Below are 27,195 nucleotides of genomic sequence, written 5' to 3'. Positions count from 1 at the left end.
CGAGCGAGCGAGCGAGCGAGTGAGCAGCGGGCGAGCGAGCTCGAGCGAGGAGGCAGCAGTCCAGTCACCAGCCAGCGACACCGCCTCAGCTAGCGAGCGCAGCGAGCGAGCGAGAGCGGAGCGCGGCAAGAGCGAGCGAGCCGTAGCGAGCGGCGCGCGAGTCGACGCGAGGGTAGGACAAGCAAGCAAGGTGCAGCCATGCCAGCGACGCAGCATATCCAAGCGATCGAGCTGCGACGCGAGGAGCTATTAGCGAGCGATCGAGTGTATGATCGAGCTAGCAGAGGCAGCCAGCCAGCCACCAGCCATCCATCCATCCAGCGATCTAGTGCTCGCCAGCCAGCCAGCACAGCCAGCCACCTCTCAGCCAGCCATTCATCCATCTATGCGATTCTATATATCTATCTATTATATAGCGAGGATCTATCTTATCCGTATCGAGTCTAGTGCATGCAAGCGATCATCTATCTATCTATCTATCTATCTATCTATCTATCTATCTATCCATCCATCCATCCATCCATCCATCCATCCATCTATCTATCTATCTATCTATCTATCTATCTATCTATCTATCTATCTATCTATCTATCTATCTATCTATTCATCCATCCATCTATCTATCTATCTATCTATCTATCTATCTATCTATCTATCTATCTATCTATCTATCTATCTATCTATCTATCTATTTGATTTGATTTTATTGCCTTTATATTGAGAGGGGCTGCTGTGTCTGTGGAGGCCGCGGGGGGCGATAACGAGCCTCCCTCACAGTTGACAGCTGCAGCAATTCGAGTCGTCGAAGAAGAAAACAGTTACGCAGGTGTTTACGTTTTCCTACTTCCGTAGCAGCCGAGCGGAAAAACGCTAACGAGTCCAAACTGGACTAAAAACCCTAAATTAAGAAGAAACTCTCGGTCATGTCTGTTGTTTTTAACTCAAGTCTTAGAGATGCCTGACAGATAAACATAGCTCAGGTCGGCTGTCGGCGCTTTATCGCGAGTTTTCGCCTCAAACAGCGAAGCTAAAAAAGCTAAAAAAGGAGCTAATTAATCAAACGTGGCCTGATCCGTGACTCTGTCACTCTGTCACTGAGTCCCAGCGCTAATTTAAACACTTTTAACTAAAGGCAGTCATGGCCACAAGGCGTCTGACCGATGCCTTCTTGTTAATGCGGAACAATGCGATCCAAAACCGGCAGATATTGGCTGAGCAAGTGAGTACACACGACCCCCGTCTGAGTACACGTAGCAATGCTGCGGTGAGTTGGTCTGCATCGTTTTGACATTTTACTGTGTGTGTGTGTGTGAAATGTAGAAACATAGCCAGACTCTCAGCTAGAAACAGACAGTGTGTCATGTTACAACATACAGGACGTGTAATGTGATGCACAGGGGGGTTGATTTAATAGCTAATTATTAAAATAATCTGCTAATATTTCCTAATATCTATAAATAAGGGAGGTCAAATGTTAATTAGGTTGAGTTAAAGCATGTTTTTAATGTTCCCCATAGGTAAAAGTGTGCTGTGTCAGTTCAAATTGTGCCTTAATTGATTGTACTTTTAATTATTGAACTAGTTTGTAGCTCAGGGGTGTCCAAACTTCTGTTAAAGACAATGTGGAGAAGCCCGGGGGACGATACTAAGATTTAAAACATGAAAAACAATCAAATGCATTAATTTATATATTAAAAAAACACCTGTTATACTCATAACATGTATAATGTATGATTTTATTGATATGATTATGTATTTCATACTATTATTTGTTTGATATTGAACATTATTTACCTTTTTAAAAAGGGTTTTTACATTTCATAATTTATCTTAAGGTTCATTAACGGTCTAGTGTGTAGAATATACTGTTTTTTTATCTATTTTAAGCTTTATGATGGTTTTTTAAACATTTTAAAAAGTAAAAACAAAAGTTACATGCAAATGTTCTGTAACAATTTAGTTTTCATTGTCACAATTATCTTTTTCTTTTCTATCTATCAATCTAAGCCAATCAGGCGTGAACAAATCTAAAAAAAACATTTGTTTTCTTTGTAAAGTGTCTTTAAGTACCTTGAAAAGCGCTTTTAAATAAAATGTATTATTATTATTGTTATTATTATTATTATTATTATTATTATTATTATTAAAAAACAGTTCTTCCTTTCTTTAGATTACCGTAGATTAGATTATACTTTATCCCACAGTGGGGAAATTCACTCGTTACAGTAGCAGAAAAATTGTAATATACACAACAGAAGTAACATAAAAAAGAGGCACAACAAACAGACAGAAGTATCTTTCAACCTTAATAAGTGTGCAGACGTGCAACACGAGTACTAAAGGTAAAAGTGGCGTGATATAAATAATATTGCACGCGGTAAGTAATCAAAATGGAAATATACATACAGGTAAAAAAATAAAATAATAAACTTCACATCTGGAGTCAGATAACAAAGACTAAATTGTATGGAGTACGTTATAAACGTTGCATGAAGTTGATACAAATCTTCACCTCATGTTCATTTTAAACACAACTTATTATGAGTAATACAAAGTCTGTTAATGTTTAAGCTCAAAACAAATCGCTCTTCTCTTTAACAAAATCATTCAGAAAGTAATATTTTGTGTCACATCTACAGATATAGTATAACACCAGCAGTTATGTCCTTAAAGGTTCAAATGCTTTGTTATGTCAACCAAAAAAAAAGCCAAACAGCCATACAGTATCTGACGATCCTAGCAGGCCATAAATTATATAATAGTATAAAAATGAAGCTTTGGGCCGCATGAAATCTGATCACAGGCCGTGGTTGGCCCCCGGGCCGTACTTTGGACATCCCTGATGTAGCTGTTTTTCTTTTGTGGGGAAAGATTCATGAAATTTACTTCCTGTCATTTAAGAAATATGAAAAGGAAAAAGCTCCTCCTCAGGTTTCTGGTGAAACGTCTCTAGTCTCCACAATACACCTCCTTATCTCCTTTTCTCCCTCTGTACTGATTTCAGTATCTCATCTCAGGGTACTTTCCTCACAGGGTAATTTTCTTATCAGTACAACAACAACAACTACGTCATTGCGTGGATCTAAGACAAATTTCTAAAAACAGACCTGTAGCCAGCCATGACCCAATGACTGTAGCTCATAACGGAAAGAGTCTAATCTAAATAGTTATATCGTGAAACGAGCGGATGAGGATCCGGCAGATGTCATCAGCACAAAAATGTCCGGGTGTTTTCTAAGAACCATTTTTTAAAGAACTGCTTCACCCCTTTTTCAAAATCCTGTTATTATCTACGTGCTCACTGTCCGTTAAACTCCATCTCAGTTTTTAATGCTACAAGGCACATCATCCCAAAAAAACATTTTATAAGCTTGAAGCATGAGCCGTTCACAGCTGCTCCTGTGTTTGCTCTGAAGTTCACCTTTTGGTGCGATGAGAGGAGACCAGGTGCTGGATACACAGCACAGCGAGCAGCTGTAGGGTGTGTGTGACCGTTCACACTCACTCGTGAATATTTTAACCAGTTGTTTGCCAAAGTAGATACATTTCTGACAGCCTGTACACCCATAGGCATTAAACCGTGAGGATATACTGCTAAATTTTCACTACAGGGCTGACAATGACTTCTCCTAGACCTCATTAATTTTTCCTCTGATAAACTCTCTGCTGGTCCTGGCAGCTCGGGAGAAGCTTATCTTTTAATGACACGAGCAAATCAGCACAGCCTAACCCTACAAGGCAAAGAGCATTTTAAATCACCAGTACATCTCTGCATGTGACGCAGTGATGAAGAGCGGTGTGCCGGTTTACCTCAGGACCATCAGCAAAGCATGCTCAGAGTAAAAACCTATAGTGGCGCTGTGGCCTGTTACTCCAGAGCCGATCATTTTCTAAAAGCGATTCATGCCTGGTGGTGCAGCTGATACATTCAGCATACAGATACATCAGCAGGAGATGCATATCATGGATCAGTAGACCTTCCTGGCTCGTGGTTTGTTGTTTTCGACCTATCACCATCCCACACATTCTTTAATGGAAAGTAACTTCGGCTGCAGTGTCTGTTGACGTTGCCGTGGAGTGATTTTTACCCAACAGCCGCCCCTCAGCTCCGTTACAATCATGTTGTGTGACTTGTAGCTCAAAAGGAGATGGAAAAAATGATGTTTATAGTCTAATATCACACTCGTCTTGCACTGTGTCTGTTCAGTGTTCGTGTGGTCCTGTTGTCCTTGTATCAAGCGTCATCCATATGTGTTGTGAAACTGATGATTTAAATTTCTCTGCCCTCTCCACCGATGTCAGACACTTTCATTTGATTTTTACAGTAGTGCAATTAGGGCATATTACATATCCACAGGCTGACATATATTTGCACTGACTGAACAAAAAAAACGACTTTGTTTGCCATCACAATGTACGAATTCAGGTTTAAATAATAACTGGCTTTTCCAGAAGAACATTAACTGTCCGTTTATTTTAAATTGTCTTATCTTAATATTTCCCTTTTTCTATTTGTGAAACTCAAGACATCTCAGGTGATCTCGAGGCTCAACCGTTTTCAATCTTCACAGCCTCAGTCTCTTTGTTGTCACTGTTTCCGACCTTTTTAATTATTAGTTTCTGGATAAGTATGATCAATTTCTGCCATCACACTCTAGTTTTACACTTCTGTACACACACACACACATGAATTACCTAATGAACCTCTGCTGTACAGTAACTATCATTCTCATTTCAAAGTCATTGATTGTTGGCGGGGGTGGATGCAAAAACACTGGATTTGGTATTAACTGCTGTCTCTTCTGGGGCTCACTTCCTCTTACTTCTCTCTTTTTCTCTCCTTTTCTATTGGATGGAACCAATCTGCTCTCTGCCAATCACATTAGGAGCTTGATGAGGTACTGTTGTTTCCCTTCATGGTCGAATTACTAAAGATGCATAAAATGGTCCAGTGATACCATCATCATCATCATCACCATCATGTTGAATTCTTACATACAATGTTTGATTGAATGTTTTCTTTGTGTTTCTTAAGTTGGCTGATGATCGAATGGCCCTGGTGTCAGGGATTAGCCTTGATCCTGAAGCTGCCATTGGAGTCACCAAGAAACTGCCCCCCAAATGGATAGAGGGGGTTGATGAGGTATAAATATAGAGGCCGAGCTGATTCACGGTCCCTAAAGCTTTAACCTAAAGCTCACGCATGCATCTATCTGGAATAATGGGTTCAAAGTCTTTTAACCGTCACGTATTTACTTTCAGATCCAGTATGAAATCACACGGGTTCGGCAGAAGATGAAGGACCTGGCCGTACTTCATGACAAGCACATGAATCGCCCCACACTTGATGACAGTAGTGAGGAAGAGCATGCCATAGAGATCACTACACAGGAGATTACACAGGTACAACAAGTTACCATTATGTTAAGATAAAAGATAAATTATTGTAAACACTGCCTGAATGTTAGTTTGGTCATTAGAGCGTGATCTAGTATTGATTGTCTTGTTTCAGGGGCTGGGTGTGGACACGTCAGACAATAATTTGCATTGAAGAGTTTGAAATGGTCACTCACTGATTTTTTTTTTTTTTTGTTTGTTTGATTGCAGATGTTTCATCGATGCCAGCGAGCTGTGACGGGTTTGAATTCTCGTTGCGGCCACTGCACCGATCAGGAGGAGAAGCTGTTGAGAAACGTGGTGTCATCCCTGGCACAGAGCCTGCAGGAGCTGTCGACCAATTTCAGGCATACGCAGTCCGGCTACCTAAAACGTAAGAACTTAGTCCTCCTGAATTCTCATTCTGTGCTGTTGTTTCTCACACGTCTGTACCATTCTTAAGGTTATATGTCAGATTTTATCCTTTTATTATTTTTTCAATCCATGTAAGCTTCGTGTTTCTTGTTTTATATTCCAGGTATGAAGAATCGTGAGGAGAGATCAAAGCACTTTTTTGACTCCGGACCCCTGATGGAAGAAGATGAAGAGTTAGCTGTATATGACAAGGTGACTGGCTTTTTAAACGGAGTGAGAGTGAGACAACAGCATTTATTTTCAGGTTTATCAAATATATATTACATAAATCTGAAATACTTTTTATTTAAAGTACGAGTACAAATTAGATAAGGATAACAAATTTAGACATACATCAGGTTTTTGTCAATTTTTATCAAGACTGGTGAGACAGTAAACATTTCTATCTCTACTATCAATAGTTAGATGGACATTCTTTTACAATTCAACCACTTTAGACTATATATTTAATGCTAATAAAAGCAGGTTTTTTTGTGACTTATCAGCACAACTAGTTTTGTGTTTAGTCCGAGGCGAAACGGCCTAAAACATAATTCCTTATTGCCAATTATGCACCAATAAATGACATCCATTAAACTTGTTATTAATACTAACTGGTTCAAATAGTTTTAATGTGTCTGACAACACAACTCTGCAAAGAAATTAAACATTTTCCCTATTGCCTATTTAATTATTAGTGTAGAAAAACATGACTCATCCAAACATGATGCTAAAATGATTTATAACACTGTGAATATGTTTTTATTGCAACTTTTAGAGCCAAACATTGTCGTCTTTTCACTAAGTGTCTGCTGAGTCTGCGTCTACATATGTTCACCTACTTTCATTCTTTTGTTTCAGGGGTTCACAGACGACCAGCTGATGCTGGTGGAGCAGAACTCGGTCATGGTGGAAGAGCGAGAGAGGGAGATCCGGCAAATCGTGCAGTCCATCTCGGATCTGAACGAGATTTTCCGGGACTTGGCTGGAATGGTGGTGGAACAGGTATTTGAAGCAGTCCTAACATGTCCACAAAATCAAATTATTTTATCGCCCCCTGCTCACAAAAAACCTCTGTTCTTGTTCCTCAAGGGCACCGTTCTCGACAGAATTGACTTCAATGTGGAGCAGGCCTGTGTTAAAACAGAAGATGGAATGAAGCAGTTACAAAAGGTAAAGACAACATGCTCATGGCTACATACACAACTCCATTTTTATCACAGCTGTACAGCTCAGTTGCTGTTAAAGATTTATTTATGGGGCCATTTTATATATTTTTGCTTGGAAGCTAATAATGAATGTTAACAACTACCAGCTTTTATGGATATCATGCATTTAAACCTGCATGATGTTGAGACGGCCTATATTTATTTGATTAAGAGCAAGTTAAACGCAGCATTTGACTTCTTTGTTTTTCTTTGCAGGCGGAACAGTATCAGAAGAAAAACAGAAAGATGCTGGTCATTTTGATCCTCTTTGTCATAGTCATTGTTCTAATTATTATTCTTTTTGGAACAAAGTTTTAATCATGCATTCCTCTTGGCTTTTTGTTTTCTGTGTGGGTGTTTTGTCGTGCATCTGTGTGGACTTGGACTCTGTCTCGGTTCTCCTCAAAACAAAGCTGACTGCCTTCCATACCCGACAGGAAACGACGAAAAAAGGAACGTTTCCTTGCAGGTGCACTGGAGATGATTTGTGTGTGATTTTAAATGAACGAAACAATCAACAATATGTCTGAGCCGTGGCTGTTTTTATCAAGTGAGTCACACCCAAATCGCCAAGACTCTGTGACCAGAGGTTTGTCAAACATGTTGACATATGTCTTAACAGCAGAAAAACACGTTGTGATGTGTATATATAAAAAAAAAAGGACTACCAATGTTCAAATGCTAAAGCAGAGTGTTCTCTGCTTGAACTCGAAGCACGAATTGTGACGTTTGTTGTGTGACAATGCATCATTTCTGTCCAGTATCATTGCGAACATTTTGTTTCTGTGAGAAAGATGTGACATGAACGAATGTTTGTGGGGGAAAAAAAAAGGAAAGTAGATCTCTGCAAATTAATTTTCATCCCAACGTTGCATTTACGTCGCAGCTCAGTATTTAACTTGAAAGACAAGAAGAAAATGTTTTAGTATTAGGACGACACCGGTCAATGATTAGAAAAATCATATAGTACCAAATATATTCCTTCGGTTTAAGGACCACCTGTTTTCTTTATTACTTTACTCCCCAATTTAGTAATAATGAGAATGTGTTATTCCTCTGTTGGTGTCAGGAGGGCGTAGACCGCCGTGAGCTCCCTCCAAGTCATCCTGTAATTTTAAAAAACATCATACCTGCGTCACACCTGGCCGCACTCTTCATGAAGTGCTCATTCTTCAAAAACACTCCCTTGTGTTTTGTTTGTTTCGTGGTCCTTGCATAAAGTGCTACCTTTTATGAAACTCTTGCAGTTTGCACATATTGTGGCCTGAGTGGGAGCGGTGGTCGTGTTATGGATGTAATACTACTGTCATCCGTGTGATGAAAAGAATTATTTATTTTTGAATATCTTCAAATAATCAAGCGGTTCGGAGCTGTTCTGTCCGAGGCAGAATCACTGTATGTTTAGTAAAGTGTATCCGTAGTCTAAACCCAACAGTTATTGTCCTTTCCGCTGAGAAACCCGATGCAGACGTATGCATTATGATTTTTTTGTCTCCCCTCTTCTCAGATTGGACGTTACATACATGACGTTTTTAGTTGGATGTGTTGGAAATTCTTTACACGTGCTTGTGTTCTATAAAGACTGATAAGCTGAGATGAAGAGCTTTATTTCACACATATCCATACTTGACTCTACACTTTATATACATGTTAAAATCATCTGTCATTGATGTGAAGTTGTGTGTGTGAAAAAAAAAATGTCCTAGTGGTACTCCACTTAAGTTTTGTTTTCCAGACGAAACGGGTGAGGAGACAGCAACTTGTTTTTGTTTGTTTGTTTGTTTGTTTTTTTAAATAAACCTGCAACATGATGGAGTTTTGTGTGTTTTTACACTGCAGCACTGACATGGAAAACACATGTAAATGTAAAAGGTGAAGGTTCTCAGACATCCAGATCATCTTTCTTCGAGAAGGGTTACAATCTGGGCACAATCTTAAAAGGGCATATGAAAGTGGTAAAATAAAGAGCCGACTCTTCTTGGTGAGTCAAATGATCCGACTCCCTAAAAAGAACCGAACTTCCCATCACTGCACTCTGATCCCCGTGATGGGGCATTTAACCCGGAATCTACGTCAACATTTCAAAATAAAAGCCTACACTCAAAATACTGAGGTAGCTGTATTCGGAGACGGGTTTGCTATTCCGAATAATAATTTACCGACCATGATTAATTCAGGAGATGAAGACGACCCCTTCCCCGTTGATGACTGTCTGTTTGCCGAAACATTTTCTCAGGAGACCGTGTACCGTTTGCTCGGTGAAGAGCTGAAGATACGGCAGCTGTTCGGTGCCAACCTCGGCGTGGCTGCACCGGTCTGGGACGCTGTAAGAGCAGACTCGGTTTATTATGAAAACATACCTGCAAAGTTAGTGTGAGTCATGTCTAACGATTACTGTGTTTATATGTGTGTGTGCGTGCACAGGCGTTACACCTGTGTTGTTACTTCGAGGAGCAGTCGGTGCAGCTGCGGGGAAAACGCATCATAGAGCTGGGAGCAGGCACCGGTGTGGTCGGTATTTTGGCTGCACGCCTCGGTACGTTGTTGCCCCCTTTAGGTTTGTCTTATAGGCAGGTATATGTATATAAAAAAAAATTCTTATCAGATCAAATCAAATTTTATTTGCAGAGAGAGAGTTTTCAGTAAAGGGAGATGTGACTGCATCTTTAATCAATACCGTGCCTGACTAGGCATAACCCTGAAAGAGACAGACAGAGAGATTATGTTGGTCTCTTTTCTTGTTGGGTAACTATACTGTTCCTGCATGCTCACTGCTAGTCTTCAGTTTTGTGCAGCTCAAAGTTTCCTCCAGCAGAGGCACTGCTGCAGCTGTCACAGCTGGTGTTGCTCCTATAGAGTCAGCAGGGCCGTTTGTAGATGTTTGGGGACCCCCTTATTTTGTCAAACTCTGAGGGAGAGATTCCTAAACTTTTCAAGATGATCTGTGCCAATGCAACAGGCTGGAGTACATTAATAAATGTTCCTGAAATATGTTTATCATAAACTTTGAAAACAAGCTCTCCCCTCCAATCCAAAACAGTAAAAAATAAATATTTACTTAAATGAATAATAATACAATGGACCAGCCTCCATATTAAATGTGCAAACAATAAAAAATCTAGTAAGTAAAAGCACATTTTGGACCTGACGCATGTCTGACGCTTGAGGCCACTGCGTAAGATCGACAGAAATCAGCAAAAGCGATTATCTGTTATTATTTTGATGCCATGCTGCAAATGTTAATGGTGCAAATGGTGTAAAGATGATGACTGATGAATGAATGACGATTTTGACTTGAAACACACGTCACAACTTCCCTATCATAGCAGCTTAGCTTTGCTTATAACCTATAAATAAATAATAAAAAAGCTCATATGCTTTTTTTGAAGCATATAAGTGCCTCACGTAACAAATTCGGGTGTTTGCTTGGCTACAAATAAAGACAGGATAAAATATATTGAGGCTGAACTTGCAGCTTGGGGGCCCCCCTTGTGGCTGCAATATCAAAATATCCTGAGAGTTTATACAAATTTATGGAGTATCGAATTGAATTGGGAGTTTTGAATTAGCCAGACCAGACAGACCTGCACCTCTGTAAACATTATAATTGTATGTTCTGATTTGATTTATTCAGCTGGACTCTATTCATTGTTGTCTACTTCTGTTTTTCTCTGTGAAGCACTTAAAGTTTAACATTGGTATCTTTTCAGGTGCAGTCGTGACCCTCACAGACCTCCCTTTGGCTCTCTCTCAACTTCAGGCCAATGTCTGTGCTAACACACCCTCCAGTGGTTGGCCTACTAGTGTTCCCACTGTCCTCCCTCTGTCCTGGGGTGAGGACCACGTGAACTTCCCTTCTGACTGGGATCTGGTTCTTTGTGCAGATATAATTTACCTTCCAGACACGTACCCACTGTTAATAGAGACACTAGTTCATTTGTGCAAGAACGGAGCCGTGTTATACCTCTCGTCCAAAATGCGAAAAGAGCACAGGACTGCATGTTTCTATGAGGAATTTCTCCCAAGCAGATTTAATGTGGAGCTTGTGAAGCGTGATGACAAACAGAACATTAATATCTACAGAGCGTCTCTGAGGAAAGAACAATGAGAGCAGAGATAACCTGCTGCAGGCCTGGGACTTGGATTAGTTACTGTACTTGAGACCAGCGACGACTAAACAATTTCCCTGAGGGGATTAATAAAGTATTTCTGATTCTGACTCTGAGAGCAGGCGTATGCATTATGTAAGATGCACAGCTGACTGGAAGATCTCAATGTTCTTGGCTAATCCAATGTTGATGTCAAGTGACTGTAATTTGAGTTTTACATGATTGTTTTGTATCTTAAGCTGCAATCTTGTGTTTTATTATGCATATAAACAGCTTGTTACAAGTATATGTAGACCATATAAAGAGAGTTAATCCTCAGTGAACTTGCTCTGTATTGAGACATGTGGAAAGTTGTTGAATAACTACTTGTTCTGCTAGTTGACAATCTAAATACTTTTATTTATATTTATATAATATGGCTGTTATGTTGCCTATTTTTGGTCACTTGAGAAATTTGTAACATCCCACTAATATTTAAGGATTTTGGATATTCTGTTTGCACTTTGGACTTTTGAGTGCACCGAAAAATCAGTTGGACTTCTTCACATAAATAAGTCGGAAATCTAATCTAACTGCTTAGATATGGTGGATGTTTCTTCTTTCTTCATTATTTTTCACTAAGATAAATACTCTTATTGTGAAAACACTTTAAACTGTACTCAAAATGTTGTGAAAACACTTTTAAATACAGTTTGTGACCAGTCACAAGTTCTCATGTGAACAGCTTTATGTTTTGTAAATGACATCTGAATGTAAGCAGTCCAGAGTGACTTCCCAGCCTCTCGTGTCTAGACTTGTTTTTTTATTGAAGAGCAGGGATCAGCTCTGCTGTTACAGCTTCAGGCTACAGTGTACATCTGCTCATAATCACCTGACTGGAGATCTCTGGTTCCTCCTTACAAGAACACTCATCCTGTTTGGTTTCTGAAAGGATGTTCTGAAAGGAGCTGCATTAGATTTAAAAACGAGTCTTTAAAAAGTCACGTTAGCAGCTTTAAAGGCCATGAAAACGCTCCTACATGAGTCCTACATGAGTCCTAGCTTTGTTTAACTTTATGTGTGTGTGTGTTTGAGTGTTAAAACTTTTGCCGGGGTCAGACTACACAATATTTTTGTATGTTAAGATTGTCACTGTGTCAGATGAGGCGATTACAGAGCCATAAATAGTTGGCCGTGATGTGGCTGAGAGACATGACAGACTCAGAATCATCACATGTGATCGTTCCTGAGTGGAGGTTTTAGAGACTGACTTCTAGGAACAACAATGTAAACAAACAGTGGCAGTGTGTATGACGCTGGATGTCTCGTGTTTGGAAAAAGCCTGAAAAATAAAGACAAGGCGGCGATGGTGACCTTTCCTCTGTTTCACCAATAACATCATTCCTCTTTAGTTCCACCATGTTTACAATTGTGCCAAGAGCATTTTGTGCTCCTGCTGGAACGCAACTCAAACATGTTTTGTTGGGACATGGTGAGGTGTCCCACACGTGCTGTCTTTTGTCTCCACTATGACATGCTACACAAGATAAAACAATCGATTTTCATGCCCTACAGCCATTGTTGTTCCTGAACAGACCCGACGCCCTACGTCTGCCAGATTTGCCTATAATCGGGCTGATATTGTGCAGTCTGACCCTGGCATTAAAGGATCAGTGTGTAGGATTTAGTGCCATGTAGTGGTGTAGTTGCCCCCTCACTCGCCTTCCTGTTCCAAGAGTGGGTTGTCTGATCTGGGCTACTGTAGAAACATGGTAGGTACAACATGATAGACTCCAAATAGGACCTATGGTGGATATTATATCCACCATATTCTGTAAAGAAAAGCCCCCTAAATCTTTAATAAACAAATGAGTAATTTGTTATACTACAGAGGTATAAACCAAATTAACACTAGCCTCCTGCCACACAAGGTTAATGTCTTCATGATCATTATGTCTGGTCCAAAACTCTTCTCTACAAGCAGCATCCAAGCTCAGAAAATGCTTAAAACTGCTTAATTCTCTGGATACTTTAATGTAGTTTTTATCTTGTTATTGTAATAAGTTTTATATCAGCTCAGTCTGGACACATAAATGAGAACACTGACTCCAAACAGCCAATGTATCTTCAAGAAATTAGACTTTATCTTGTTTTTTAGTACAGTGCAGGGCTTCGCTGGATATAGAAACATCAACCTTTTGTCATCTGAGCTGCTGATGTCCAGTACAATAGTGTTTTTATTGAGACATATAAAACGCAAAAGAAAGTTCATCCGATCCCCAACTATTCTGTCAACATCAACAGATTGCCCTCTGTGCAGCCTGCTGTCTGTACGTACTTCATCCCCTCTCTCCTGCTCTCTGCTGATGTACAGACTTTCTGTTCAGAGAAGGAAAGCCTGTTTGTTACGCTGGAGAGTTTCAAAGAAAGGGAGACAACCCGTCCGCTGCCCGTCACTCCACTCTGCTACAATTCAGCCGACAAAACAACAGATCTCTATCTTTCCATGCAGAGTCTGCTCTCCATCACGCCGAGCACATCCCACGCAAGTGTCGGGCAAAGTGCAGATTGTCGGTTTTTGTTGTTATTCATCATTATTTGGGCAAATTATTATGAAACCTGTGTGTTGCCAAGAAGTGGCAAGTGCTGTTTGAGATTATAGTAAAACATCCAATTAGAAAGAGATGAAGTTGAAAGAAGACACATTCATTTTACCACTTAAAAAGGTTTTAAATTATAATCTTAAATATAATTCATTCATCTTAATCAAAACGACTATGAATCCTAAAACAATGATGACAAGGAAACCTTTTTCACCTGAAGCTGTTGTATGCATACATCTCTATAGTAGTAGCAATGTTTGACTGTCTCTATCTGAACTAAATTCAGTCAAGCTCTATAAATGTTTAAAAGAAAAGACTCCCATGTGGCTTCAAAGAGGAGTGATGCCACTAAAGATAGTATTTCTAAAAACCTGATTAAAAAATTCCTCAGTGGTATTTGAACTGTTGGCTGAATGAGAGGAGGATGGGCTTACTGTGACAAGAGTGTGTGTGTGTGTGTATAGAGTGGGAGGGGGACTGAAAACCACGGCTCTTTTAAAACAAGTTGTCCTGTTTGGACTTCATTAGACCTGATATCACCTCATGAGTAGGAAGGACAACAGTCTGAAAACAGCAATTACAGGTACGTGCTGTATGAGTGCGTCTCTAAAATCTATGAGACAACGTCTAAATTACGGGTTTTTTGTTTTATATTCACCAAACATTATTATACTTTTAAGTCTGTTGATGATGTTAATCTTATGCGGTTTAACATCATACTCAAAATATACAAGCCTCTTTTTTTTTTCCCCATGTTTCAGATCTGTGTATCGGACCAAAAGATGGAGTTCTGGTCTGAGAATCAGGGGCAATACTCTAAATTTGGTACCATTCCTGGGAGACACTATACACACAAGTGAGTTCATTTTTTAAAAATCTTTTGATCGTGTGTTGTCATTTTCTATGCTTGATTTGTAGTGTAGTGTGGTGATGAATGCTGGTTAGTTACTGATACAAAATATCTACAGATTGCTGTTCTAATCACGAGAAAGTGTACAATTTTAGCAACATGCTATTTTCACTTATTGGATATTAGCATTGGACCATATTATAGTTAATAAGTATAACCAGGCAAAAATCTCTACAAGTCTCAGCGTATCAAGAAATGAAAGAAGGTGGCTTTGCTGAAATAATTTGAATTTACTCACATTTTCTACCATTTTACCCACAGCTACCATGACAGACATCAGACAACCCAATATCCATTGTATTACGGTGAGCAGCAGGATCAAGGCAGAGAGTCCAGTTACTGGACTCTACCAGGATCAAGAACAGGAGGGGCTCCACAGGAGTACACAAACTGGACGGACCAAGAGCTGACAGCCCCTGCTTCTTCTCATTTCCCCTTTATAATAGACCGTCACCCTCAGCAGCACCAGGACCTCGGATATCAGCCGCATGAAGCCCGAGACAGAGAATGGATAGCAGCTCAACGAGCAACGAGGGAATACGAGAGAGGATATCTAAGGGAGGGAGGGCAGAGGAGGTGGGAGCAGTGTAGTCCTGTCCAGTACAATAGGGAAGTTTCTACTAAGAGGAGCGACAGCAGCTATCGAGAGCTTGAGGCTTGGGCAGCTCGATACAGCCATTCGCTTCCAAGGAGAAGACGTATAGAGGCAGAGTTGAGGGGTGCCTCTCAGGGGCTGCTGGAGGGCAGCAGGGCTCCGGAGAGAGACAGTAGAAGTGGGAGAGATCCTCGATTGACAGCGCTGCAACAGGTCCTACAGTCTGCAAACATCAGAGAATCAGGACTGTGGGATAGAGGTAGCAGACAGCAAACTCCGACTTATTATCCATCACAAACTCCTGCCACTGACACAAGCCACATGTTGGACACGAAAGAAAAGACCGGCTACCAAAGGAGGATGTTCAGCCAACCTCCTGGTTATATTGCACCTCCTCCCTATAACAGCCCACATAAAAGTTCACCTGCATTGCACCACAGTGACACCAGTTGGGAGCAGGAAGGTAAGAGACAAACCAACTGGTCACAGCACACACCCAGTAAGCAAAACGTCTCAATTGATTACAGAAAAGGAGAGAAAGATGATTTTACAAAGCCAGATGTGAATCAATATACCTTCCCAGAGCTAGAAGGACTAAAGCTCCAGAGACAGGAAACAACTGCTTTACATGCGAGCAGTCCAATTAGTATCCAGATACCAAACACACCATGTGAAGAGACATTGTCTCTGCAACAGCCACAAGTGTTACAAGCAGTTGAGAACATAAAGATAAACGAGGAACCATCCACCAAAGTCATCGAAGGAAGAAAGTTCAGATTAAACAAAAAGACAGGTGGGATGACTATTTTCTGCTTGGTGTCTAGAATAGCAGGCACCACAGAAACCCCGTCTTTGCAAACAAACACAGAGTTAGGAGGTGACGTTAATCAAACACACAAACTTGCAGATGAGGTAGACTACAGAGTGCCAAAGCTCACAGAGCAGTCAGATACTTTTCATGCAAGAAATCTCAAAGCCCAACAGGAGACACCAATACGTGTAGAAAACAAGCTGCTTGAGGGTAATCTATCAAACAAAGTAGAGACACAAGCCAGTACAAATGATGCTGGGAGACAAGCTGCTCAGTCAGTGCATCCAGTGTCAGTCAAGTATCCTTTGTGGAGGGAACCTAGTTTCACAAGCAGGGCTGAAACCGAGAGTTCATCCACATGTTTGGAAGCAAACAATCATGAAGGAGATGCTCTGCACAACCAGGAGGTCTCTGCTGAAGTTCAACCAATCGACATTGAAGTAAGGAGACTGGACATCAAGGAGGACACGGAATCTGAAGAGAGTTTACTGGTTGTCAACACAACCTGTGTTGCAAAAATGGAGCTGATTCCACCACCCAAGAAAGAGCATGTCCACTATGTAGACCCCGAGCCACACGCTGAAGACAGTCCGCTTGATATTCAATCAAGCGCCTCTCCTGAATGTGTCCAATCAAACAATCAGCTGAATCAGGATGTGACAATTGACCAAAACGCAGGAACAGACCTCTTGAACATTAATGAAAGGCCTGAGACTGAACCAGAGACATATCTAATCGGGAAAAAGGCACCCAAGGAAGAAGGTGAAATCCCTTTCCCACCTATGTCCTCATCCTCAGTTTCTCAAAGGGAAACCTTGGAGGAGCGTGCTGAAAGAATCCTAGGAATCCCTCTACATGACTGTATCATTGAGCAGAAGCACGAAGATGCGACGTCACTTCTTGACTCGTGTGTGGAGGACCAGGAGGTTGAACCTTCTCCAGTTAAAGATAATGACAATGATGATGCAGCTGAAAACCCCCCAGAGGAGACAACAGAGGATGAACAGTTACAGAATCAGTCAGAGGTTGGTCAAACTGAGGACGCCGTGTGTTTGCAAGAGAAAAACGATGCCGAAGATCAGGTGGTAAAAGAAGGAGGTGAGGATTTTGCAGGATCTCGGGAGCAGATGTCTACTATGTCTGAAGGGAATGACATTGACTAACCTCTGCTTAAATCAAATAGTGAAGAAGGTACTGAACAGAGTCAGGAGGAAAATGAGCCTGTTGAAAATGATACCTCTTCTCAATGTCTCAGTCTACCCACCAATCTCTCTGATTCCTCTTCACTTTACCTGGACTGTGAAGCAGCCAACCCTACTGTTTCTCACATGCTCTTTTATGTCTCAGAATCAAACTTAACAGACGGTCCAGATCCTGAGTTGATTGCCCTCAATGCCACAGAAGCCTCTCACCCTGAAACTTCATCTGTTCCTCACACCCCATCACAGCAACTGCTATCTCCTCTTCACCTTCAGTCAGGTGACTTTACAGACCATTCCCCAAGCCCTTCTCCTCTTGATTTAATGGATCAAACTGCTGAAGCAGTGTCCGGCGTTGAGGACCAGGATGAAGAGGGTAAAACATCAAATATGCTCAATGATGTCCCTGAGGACCTTGCCATAGATTTGACAGAGGAGCTGGTGTCACAGCAACTGCAACCACTTCTTTCTTCTGGATCAGCTGACTTAGTCCACATCTCCATTCCAGATAGAGACCATTCCCCAAGCCCTTCTCCTCTTGAGTTAGTAGATCAAACTGTGGAGCCAGTGTCCAGTGTTGAGGACCTGGATGAAGAGGGTGAAACATCACAGCTAGTAAACAATGAGATCAGTGACGATGCTGCTTGTGTCAAAGAGGACAATGTCACTGATGAGCAACAAGAAAATGTTACAGAGGTCAATGTTTTGCAACAACTTGAATGTATCCAAGCAGAGGATGTCGTATGTGTAAAAAAGACATATATGACTGAAGAGGAACTATCAGAAGAACTCAGTGAAGATTCCACAGACCAAATAACAGCATCTGAAATATCCAGTGAAGATCCCATGGAGGTCAAAAGTTTGCAGCAACAGCTTAAAAGTTATATAACAGAAGAGCAACTACCAAATGAAACCGACGAGGATCCTACAGATTTCTTGGAAGAGACAATATCCCAAGAAAATGTGACTGAAGGTCAAATTCGAAACATTTTGCAACAATTTGAATGTATCCAAGCGGAAGATGTAGTTTGTGTAAAAAAGACATATATGACTGAAGAGCAACTATCAGAAGAAGTCGACGAAGAGGCTGCAGACCAAATACAGACACCTGAAATATCTGAAGAAGATGCCAGAGAGGTCAACGGTTTGCAGCAACAGCTTGAAAGTTATATGACTGAAGAGCAACTACCAAATGAAACTGATGAGGATCCTACAGATCTTTTGGAACAGACAATATCCCAAGAAAATGTGACTCAAAGGCAAACAGAGGCAAACATTTTGCATCATGTCCAAGAAGTGGATGCTTTCTGTCTAAAAGAGACAGAAACTAATGGGGAACCTACAGGTCTTTTGGAACAGACAATAGCCAAAGAAAATGCTACAGACTCACAAACGTTGCAGGACATTGAACCACAGACACAACCCTCTGACTCCTCTCCTCCTTCACCTCCAGACTCTGAAGCGTCAGACTGTGTGGCGCCTCAATCACTTTTGGATGAGCTCTCACCTTCCAACCTTCCTTCTCTACAACACACATCCGATAAGTCAGACCCAGAGTATGTGTCTCCTTTGGAAATGGACTCAGTCTGTCCCTCAGCTATAAATCCCGATGCTGCTGCTACCATCCGAGAAACTGTCCCCCGTTCTCTTCATCTGGACTCTTGTGAAGAATCCCTTCGGTTCTCACCTTCAATCATGCTTCCCATCTCTTCAACCCTTCCTCTTGGAAGTGTTTCTGACTTACACTTCAAAGAGGAGCCCCAGTATCCACAGTCCCTATGGGATGCAGTAAATCGCATTAGGAAACATACAGCGCCTGACTCTGAGACTGAGGAGGAGGAAGTAAGTGAGCTGTGGGATCCAGAGAATGTAGGGGAGGACTTGGATTCTGAGAAGATAGTCTTTGATGAAGCAGGGCAACAGGTGGTTTTAAGTGAAGGAGGTGTTGAGGATGCAGAGGTGGGACAAATCCAACAGGATGCATGTCATGAAGAGCCGAGTGGCTATGCTGAAGAAGACACATTGTCCTGCAGCAGTGGCAGCAGCCACCACTCAGGGGACACTGTTATTCTAGCAGATGATGACGAAGTTGATGAAATGCAGCCTGATGCCGACAGGAAGACAGAAAGCGAGGCAGAGAATGACGAGGATTTTCAGATGGCTGAAGGAAAGCCATGCTGCTCAGGTCAAGTAAAAGATGAGACCGGAGCTGAGGAGGAGAAAGATGGAGATGAGAGCGTCACAAAGGAGTCTAGCATGAGTGACGAGAGTCCGGTTGACATGGCAAATACAACAATGGAAACTGAGCAAAAAGAAAACGAGAATAAGGTTTTAACGCCTTTAGAGGTCTCAGATACAAGTATGACTGAAAGTTAGTCTGTTAAATAACTGAACAAACAAAGAATGCTCGTCTAACAACTACAGTATGTACCATCTGAATTTGTGCCTGACAATAAATGGAAGTCATTTCCTCAATAACATTTTGTAACCCATATTTCCACAAAGGCTGATCTATTTTTTGGTTTAAGTGTAATCTTAGATCTTATTCCTTAGATTTTTGATGGATTAGTGGTAATGCATTTACTGAATTTGACAAATCTCAATCAAAACTCTGTTTATCTGACAAATCTACTCTTGTACAGCAGATGGTGTCATACTCTCCAAATCTTATTTTGTATTTATCTGCTGTTTCTACAGTGTTTAAGTTAATACATAGCTGTAATATTAGGAAAGTGGATGTAATAAAATATTTGACTATTTGGAGTGATTTATGGCAAAAATAAATACAAATCAAGCCGTGTATTGTAAGTAAATAAAATGACGTTGACTAACAAAATACTGTCGAGAGTTTATATTGGATCCTGTCTTGTGGTTTGTTTTGTTCATGACAACTGGACAAACTTCATCTGCTGATTGTGTGATACAACTGAAAGCTCCCGAACAGCTACTAAACTACCATTTCAACCAAAAAGGAGTCTAAGTTCAAAAATCCAGTTCTTCAGTGACGAATGGAGAAAAATTGCCCTTATTACATTTCATTTTTGCCAGCAGTGTAATATTCTGAATACAATCAAATCAAATAAGTAATTATGTAATAAAGGATCGGCTACTGCATGTATCCTCTTCTCTCCAATAGTATAAAAAGTTATAAAAACGTGTGAACATAGTCTATGAAAGTCTGTGGCTGATGATAAATGATTGTTAGTTATTATGGCTCTGTGACTTGTAGTTTAGAAATCAGAAGATAAACGTGTGTTGATGTTGGACAAAAGACAAGACAGATGCAGAAAACTTACAAAGTTTATATATATTTTAAAAAAGGACTGATCGAAACAATGTTCACGTGAGACAGCAAGGTCATTTTTTTCACACATTGAAAAATAAATGATACCAAAAATACATCCCGACCTTTAAACATCCACAGTACAGCATGAGGACTTTCCAACTGAGACTGATTCTTTAATTTGGACTCCAGTTCAGTTTGACAAGACTGAAGGAAACAGAAATTTCTTCCTGATGCTCAAAAGTAAAAATGAAACAAAAAATATATAATCTAAGGGGATTGCAGCTGTAATGTTTAATGAAAAGTAGATGCCATTTGCCTGCTCCTGAATCTAAACTAATGACCTATTATTTTATATGAATTTTATACCTCTATGCTTGTTTGATATAAAAATATTTTTCAGATTCCAGCAGTTTATGCATAACTGTCCCATTGTCTGTAAATTAACAGACCATTGTGGCGTTTTTAAGTGTATATGCCACTGGAAGCTACAAAGTTTGAATTCACAATTCTACACAAAACAGTGGCTGGAGTGTTTTCTTTTTTTGACTTTGCTAAAACTTTCGATCAACCTTCAGTTTCTCGAGTGGAAAAAAAAATTGTGATTAATTCAGTTCATGGAGACATTTTCAGCCTCGACCTGCCCATTCCAAGCAGCAATATTTAATCTTTTGGACCACTTTTCTTAACCATGACAGTAACAGTAACAATACCAAGGTTGGTGGTGAAAGAGGGTCAGTCATTGAGGAGCATAATGGAAAATATTTGTTCAAGGACATTTTGTTAATTAGACTAATTTCACCCAAATCTAAAATCGGCTTAATTTCTGTTGTTGTGGTCTTTTTTACATTATATTTCTTTATATATTTCATATGTTGTTGTTTTTTATCTAAAGAAATATTCAACCAAAAAAAGAACAGCACAACATAACATCAGTTATTCCTGTGATCTTTGAAAAATCAATAAATATCGGCGAGTTTTAAAAACTCTCTACTGAAGCAGGAACAGATGACACTTGCATTGATGAGCGAGAATATGGATGTGAGTTCACTGTGAATAAAAAAGACTAATCACTTCTACCTAGCTCTTTTTTTCCAATGTGCATCAGTAACGACTTAAGGACCACTCGACCAAACTTTAACCCGATCTCTGTGTACCCGTCTTAAATTAATATGCTTACTGTATATACACGTCGAATCCTGTAAGAAATCCTGAAATCTACTCGGAAGTCTAACTTCATTTTTGCAGTTTCACAGTTTCAGTTTCATCCGGTGACGAGCATTTGAAGGCAGGACAAGAACCTCCATATGAAGTATACGAGTATAAAGTAAAATAACTTACAGAATATAAACAGGTGACAAGATAGTCCACAGAGATATAGCCAAAGAATATGTCAAACTGGTCTTTAAATTGTCACAGATCACAGGAATAACACTTATTTTCAGGTGGATTTTCTCATGTTTTACATCATTTGTATATATTTTTTTTAAAATCACTACCATGGCCGGTGATAAGTGAAAACATTACAGCACCAAACGCCTCCGTTCTAGTTCAGCAGAGAAGCTGGTGATGGCAAGATGATATCAAAGTTCGTCATGGGGCATTTTCAGAGCGTGGTCACAGAGGTCTGCAGAGCACAGAGCACAGAGGACAGCAATGAGTTATGTGAAACTCTGGGTTAAGTCAGGCACGTTGACTGAAAGACATACCTGTCCTCTTGCTGCAGAGTTTGTCTTTGACATTATCGGTCTCATGACCGAAGAACTCAATGACTTCATCTTCATTATGCTCAACAATTGTTTCACACTGGAGGAGAAAAAGAAAAAGTTAGAAACTACAGAATTTAATATTTAATGTTTTGTTTGGTGGATTTTTCTGCACAGATAATTGTACTTACTGCAAATTTTAAACTGGCTGTAACTCTTGAATCCAGAGTGGCCTCCGACAGGTCCATGGCCTCACCGCTCCGAGATTTCACCCTAATGTAGGACTTCCTGTTTGTGGAAGGATCCGTGTGCTCGCCGTAGTCCTCCATCCTCTCGCACACACTCTCCATCAGCTCGAGGAGGTTTCCCTCCGAGCGAGCCAGAGGAACCTGGTGACATTAAAAAAAGAACATTCATGCCAACACACTCAAACACAAAAGCTGCCTTATTCTTCCCTCTGGGTTAGATCACATGTTTACAATGACTTGGAATACTACACCCAAACAATGAATATCCACTGTCTGCATGTTATTTCCTATAGAAATGGACAATATAGACAAAATCCTCCATCACAATACATGTAACTTTATAAGGAATTATCTCTATATATCATGATATACAGTTGTCCCTCGCTATAACGCGGTTCACTTTTCGCTGACTCGCTGTTTCGTGGATTTTTTAGCGTAATTTTGCATGCTTTTTTTTTTTTACAGCGTACTGTACAGTATGAAGGCGCATTGTGTTCGGCACCGTCAGAGGAACTGTGAAATATGCGTGAGTTACTGGTAATAATTTCTTATGTGTCAAACCTCGTAGATTGATTATTAAAATTTAATTTGTTAAAAATGTTTGGGCTTGAAAACAGGTTTTGATCTTTGGTTTCATTTACTAATACAGAATTGTACTTATTATTTTTTAAATCTGCGAAAGTTTGAACTTTGAGAGTGTTTAAATAAGAGAGAAATGTGAGAAAATGTTAATGCCTGTCTGAGAAAAGTGTATAAAAGTGTGTGGTTAGGGGTTTTACGGCCTTTAAACATGTTTAATAATTGTAAAACTTAGCAGATTTTGTTTATTGCGGGTTATTTTTAGAACGTATCCCCCGCGATAAACGAGGGACCACTGTAGTACACTTTCTGGAAAATCGACAAAATAACCAGACAGACTGTCTGTTTCTGTCAAATCCAGCACGTTGATCTATGACATATTAGAGACAACCCACTCTGCATTGACTGCAAGGTCTATCTCATTTGTGTCGCTCAGCTCTAATTTGTTATATCACCTCAAACTCAACAGGTCTTTTTGATTAAACATTATAGTCGGTTGTAGAGCTTTTGATATTATTTGTATATATAATCTGCCCTTAACCACTGCCCACATCGTTTATCTGCACATAATTATCTGTACATATTATGCACATAGCAATACACACCTTACACCTTTGCACTACTGTAAATACTGCATTTAACTGTATATATTGCACTTCTCTATTTTGCACTTCTGATTAGATGCTAAACTGCATTTCATTGCCTGTATTTATACATGTGTAATGACAATAAAATTGAATCTAATCTAATCTAATCTAAATATAGATGCCAGATACTGATACGGACATATCACATTTAATCATTTTAAAATAAAAAACTCAATTCTCAAGTTTAAAGTCATCTACTGCACAACAATTTTACAAAAATATATTTTAAAGTCATCTACTGCACAACAATTTTACAAAAATATATTTAATAATGTTTAGTTTTTCATATGTAGTGCTACAGGTGCAATTCAGAGTTATTAAGTACTACTAGAAATGATTTCCACTAATCGATTAATCTGCAAAATTATTGCCACAAATGAATGGAGCCAACATTTATCCTATAAAATATAAGTAAACAGAGAATAACACTCATAACAATATGCTATCCTAGTCCTTATGATGTCTCGCTTTGTCCAACCAGCAGTCCGAAACTCAAACATCTTCAAGTTACTATCATATAAGACAAAGAAAGGCAGAAGATCCTTGAATATAAGAGGCTGAAAACACAAAATGTTTGACTTAAAATGCTTTAAAATCTACATTTGCAGCAGTAGTCATAGGGACAGCCTACAGAGTGGGCTGGACAGATTACTACGTGGCCGTGCTGTTGCAACCTCACCTCCCTGATGGACTGGCTGCCGTCCGGGTTGATCCTGAAGGATCCCGTCTGGATCATCTTCTTTGGATCTATCTGAGAGATGGCCCACTCCATCTCATCTACCAGAGCCCTGCAGGCTGAGGAGGGGGCGCACAAAGTGAGCACGCATTTAAAGGGACTCTGCTGTGTGTTGTGTTATTATTCATGAGTGCTGCAGACACATACCTCCACATCTCATGTCCTGTCCTGGTCTTGCTGCCTGGCTGGAGCTGAGGAGGACGCACAGGAGCGCGCAGGACGTGAGCAGGAGAGCCGCGTCCCTCATCATTCCACCTTAAAAACACCAAACATTCAAATCACTCACAGATCTGTCCGGTGACCTCCCGTGCAACATGCAAACTACAACAACACTGAACCGGAGAAAGATCCGAGACACGTGTCGTCAACTTTTCATTGAACTTACAAGTTGCTGGCAGAGATTTCTTTTTTTTTTTTTTTTTTTTTTTAGAGACCACCTTCACGCGCCTCCACGCTGTGCCATCGCATTCGGTGAAATGTGGTGACGTAGGCAGCCGGATGGACACGCGCTCGAGACAGCGCCGCCGCGTGGGCAGGAAGATGGACTCGGCCCGTCGCCATGGCAACCGCAGCGAGAGAGACTACACGTTATGTCAGCTTTGTTACCAGGGAAACAAACTTTTAGACTGAAATCAAGTTGAAGTTGCAGTGTTTTAATTAGTGTATAATTACCTGAGAATAATTATATCTACAGTGAGAGGACCAAGAGAATTAGATAATAATAATAAAAAACAGAAGTAAAACACTTGAACATTTAATGTTCTCTTGTACTATCTGATTTGTTTTTGAAAGACCTATAATAATAAATATAGATGTGCCACCCCCTGCACTGATTTACAATGATGTGAGATTTTGTTTCATAATGAAGAACGAAAACATAATATAACATAAATAATTTGGTTATACTCGCCAAATATTTCTACACATGTAAATTTTCAAAGTTGCAGTGTGTATTAGTATGTTTCATTAGTGTTAATATACCTGAAAATAATTATATCTACAGTGAAAGCACCAAGAGAATTAGATAATAATAATAATAAGAATTTTAATTTCATGGTGCCTTTCTGTCACCCAAGGACACCTTACAATGAATGAGAATAGACAGCAAATAACAAAAACAAACAAAAAGTACCATAAAAGTATCAAATTACAAGAATACAACATTAAAAACAGGTTAAAATAGGAACAATGCAATTGAATCAGATGGAAAAGGTGATTTTAAACAGGTGTGTAAATGTGGGTGGATGTGAATTTCTTAGTTTTCCTATCTCGAAAGAGGTTACACGTCAAAACAATAAATGACTAAATTTATCCTTGTGTGAATTTTTAAGACTTATATTTAATTTGGACTGTAATGAATGTGATTTTTGTAAAAACAGAAGTAGAAACACTTGAACATTTAATGTTCTCTTGCAATCTATCTGATTTGTTTTTGGAAAGACCTATAATAATAAATATAGATGTGCCACCCCCTGACTTACAATGATGTGAGATTTTGTTTCATAATGGAGGACAGAAAACTAGAATATAACATAAATAATTTGGTTATAACTGCCAAATATTTTCTACACAAATGTAAATTCTCAAAAACATTTTTTTAAAAAGAACTGCACCTTTACTTTGATTCTTTGAAACTTATGAAATCAAAGAAAGACCTATCGCTGTATGACAGTTTATCAACTTTTACTTTTGATTGATTCCTCTTTTAATATGCTTATTTGTATTGTATTTTGCAATAAAGTTAAAAAAATAAAATAATAAAATCTACAGTGAGAGTGGGTCCTCTTCCACAGAGTCTGCCATGTTGAACTGCCATGTTTGTACAGTAGCCCAGAGCAGACAAATCAAACACTGATCTACATGTTGTTATGTGTGGCCAGGTAAGTGGAAGTGTTCCTTTTCTTTTTGGGGCTGCTGTTGTTCCTTCCTCCACAGCTGGCAGTCAATTTGGTAATCAGGGAGGGGTTAAAGAGGAGGCAGCCTATTAATAAATAATCTTTTCTTTTGCAAACCTTGAAACTTTTGTGTGGCGTCCTTTTTATATGTTATGGTCTCATTGAGCCAGCATCAAGTTTAATCTTTTATTGAGATGGCAACACGCCACAAAACACCACACACTCTGCAGCCGTTCACAGGCTTCTGTTCCTTCTTGCTGCTGTTTGCCTGTGTATGTGTTCCCCAGTCTGTCCTGTCTCTCGCCCGGTCCAGTACGCTACTGTTAAAGGGGAGAGTGATTAGTTAACAGTGAACAGGTGTGCTGCTCACCTGAGCCCTCTGCACACCTCTCTCCTGCAGCTCATGCATCACGTCCCCACCACAAGCATTTCTTGAGTTTGCTTTTAAAATTGGAACATTAATAAAAATTTTGTGTAAAACCATACAAAACCAAATATGGAGTAATCGAGTTGGTGTTTTATTTCTAGTATAGTATTACATTTATTCTATTTCTAGCAATAAAGAAATAGTGACATGTAAATGAGTTATGAGGGAGAGTAAGGAGATGCGTAGTATGAATAATTCAGTGGTTTTCTATAAGATATCTATACTATACTAATTATTTAATACTAGACACACACCCCAGTGATGACTGTCTCTTTTTGACTAAAAGTAATAAATATTCAGAAACATTAAAGATACTGAAGACACAGTATTCAAATTTATTTTGACTTTTTTATTCAACAAGAAAAAACAATATTCAAAAATATAACAGATGACAGCAGATCTGGTGACAAAAAAATAATATATCCACCCCTTTTTTTTTTAGTAGGGTCTCAATACTCAATTCAATTTGA

The 27,195-nt window shown here is 39.7% G+C and overlaps 3 protein-coding genes across 6 annotated transcripts; 2 read left to right on the top strand and 1 right to left on the bottom strand.

Moving 5' to 3' along the window:
• Nucleotides 1–803: 803 nt before the first annotated feature.
• On the top strand, nt 804–8,473 carry stx16 (syntaxin 16). 4 transcript variants are annotated; one of them, XM_019256889.2, is made up of 9 exons: nt 804–1,264; nt 4,887–4,898; nt 5,036–5,143; nt 5,263–5,403; nt 5,608–5,770; nt 5,915–6,003; nt 6,652–6,795; nt 6,883–6,963; nt 7,215–8,473. In XM_019256889.2, exons 1-9 carry the CDS (start codon nt 1,139–1,141, stop codon nt 7,314–7,316), a joined length of 966 nt encoding a protein of 321 aa, XP_019112434.1. In that variant the 5' UTR covers nt 804–1,138; the 3' UTR covers nt 7,317–8,473. The 4 variants fall into 4 exon arrangements, with proteins under 4 accessions (XP_019112434.1, XP_019112435.1, XP_019112436.1 ...); XM_019256891.2 differs by having other exon boundaries at nt 805–1,219; XM_019256890.2 differs by lacking the exon at nt 4,887–4,898.
• A 430-nt stretch (nt 8,474–8,903) lies between these two features.
• On the top strand, nt 8,904–11,975 carry LOC104931824 (EEF1A lysine methyltransferase 3). Its single transcript, XM_010746922.3, has 3 exons — nt 8,904–9,324; nt 9,423–9,534; nt 10,709–11,975. The coding sequence occupies exons 1-3, from the start codon at nt 8,989–8,991 to the stop codon at nt 11,104–11,106; spliced, it is 846 nt and encodes a 281-aa protein (XP_010745224.3). The 5' UTR covers nt 8,904–8,988; the 3' UTR covers nt 11,107–11,975.
• An 8,516-nt stretch (nt 11,976–20,491) lies between these two features.
• Nucleotides 20,492–24,936, bottom strand: cnpy2 (canopy FGF signaling regulator 2). Its single transcript, XM_019256344.2, has 6 exons — nt 24,789–24,936; nt 24,551–24,658; nt 24,347–24,462; nt 22,385–22,582; nt 22,197–22,293; nt 20,492–22,114 (listed from the first exon to the last, which is right to left on the bottom strand). Exons 2-6 carry the CDS (start codon nt 24,651–24,653, stop codon nt 22,071–22,073), a joined length of 558 nt encoding a protein of 185 aa, XP_019111889.1. The 5' UTR covers nt 24,654–24,658; nt 24,789–24,936; the 3' UTR covers nt 20,492–22,070.
• Nucleotides 24,937–27,195: the final 2,259 nt, after the last annotated feature.

This window comes from Larimichthys crocea, chromosome VI, assembly GCF_000972845.2.
Source record: "Larimichthys crocea isolate SSNF chromosome VI, L_crocea_2.0, whole genome shotgun sequence".
NCBI lineage: Eukaryota > Metazoa > Chordata > Actinopteri > Sciaenidae > Larimichthys > Larimichthys crocea.
Note: the sequence above shows the minus strand (reverse complement) of the source record. Positions and strands in the feature narration are given on the sequence as shown.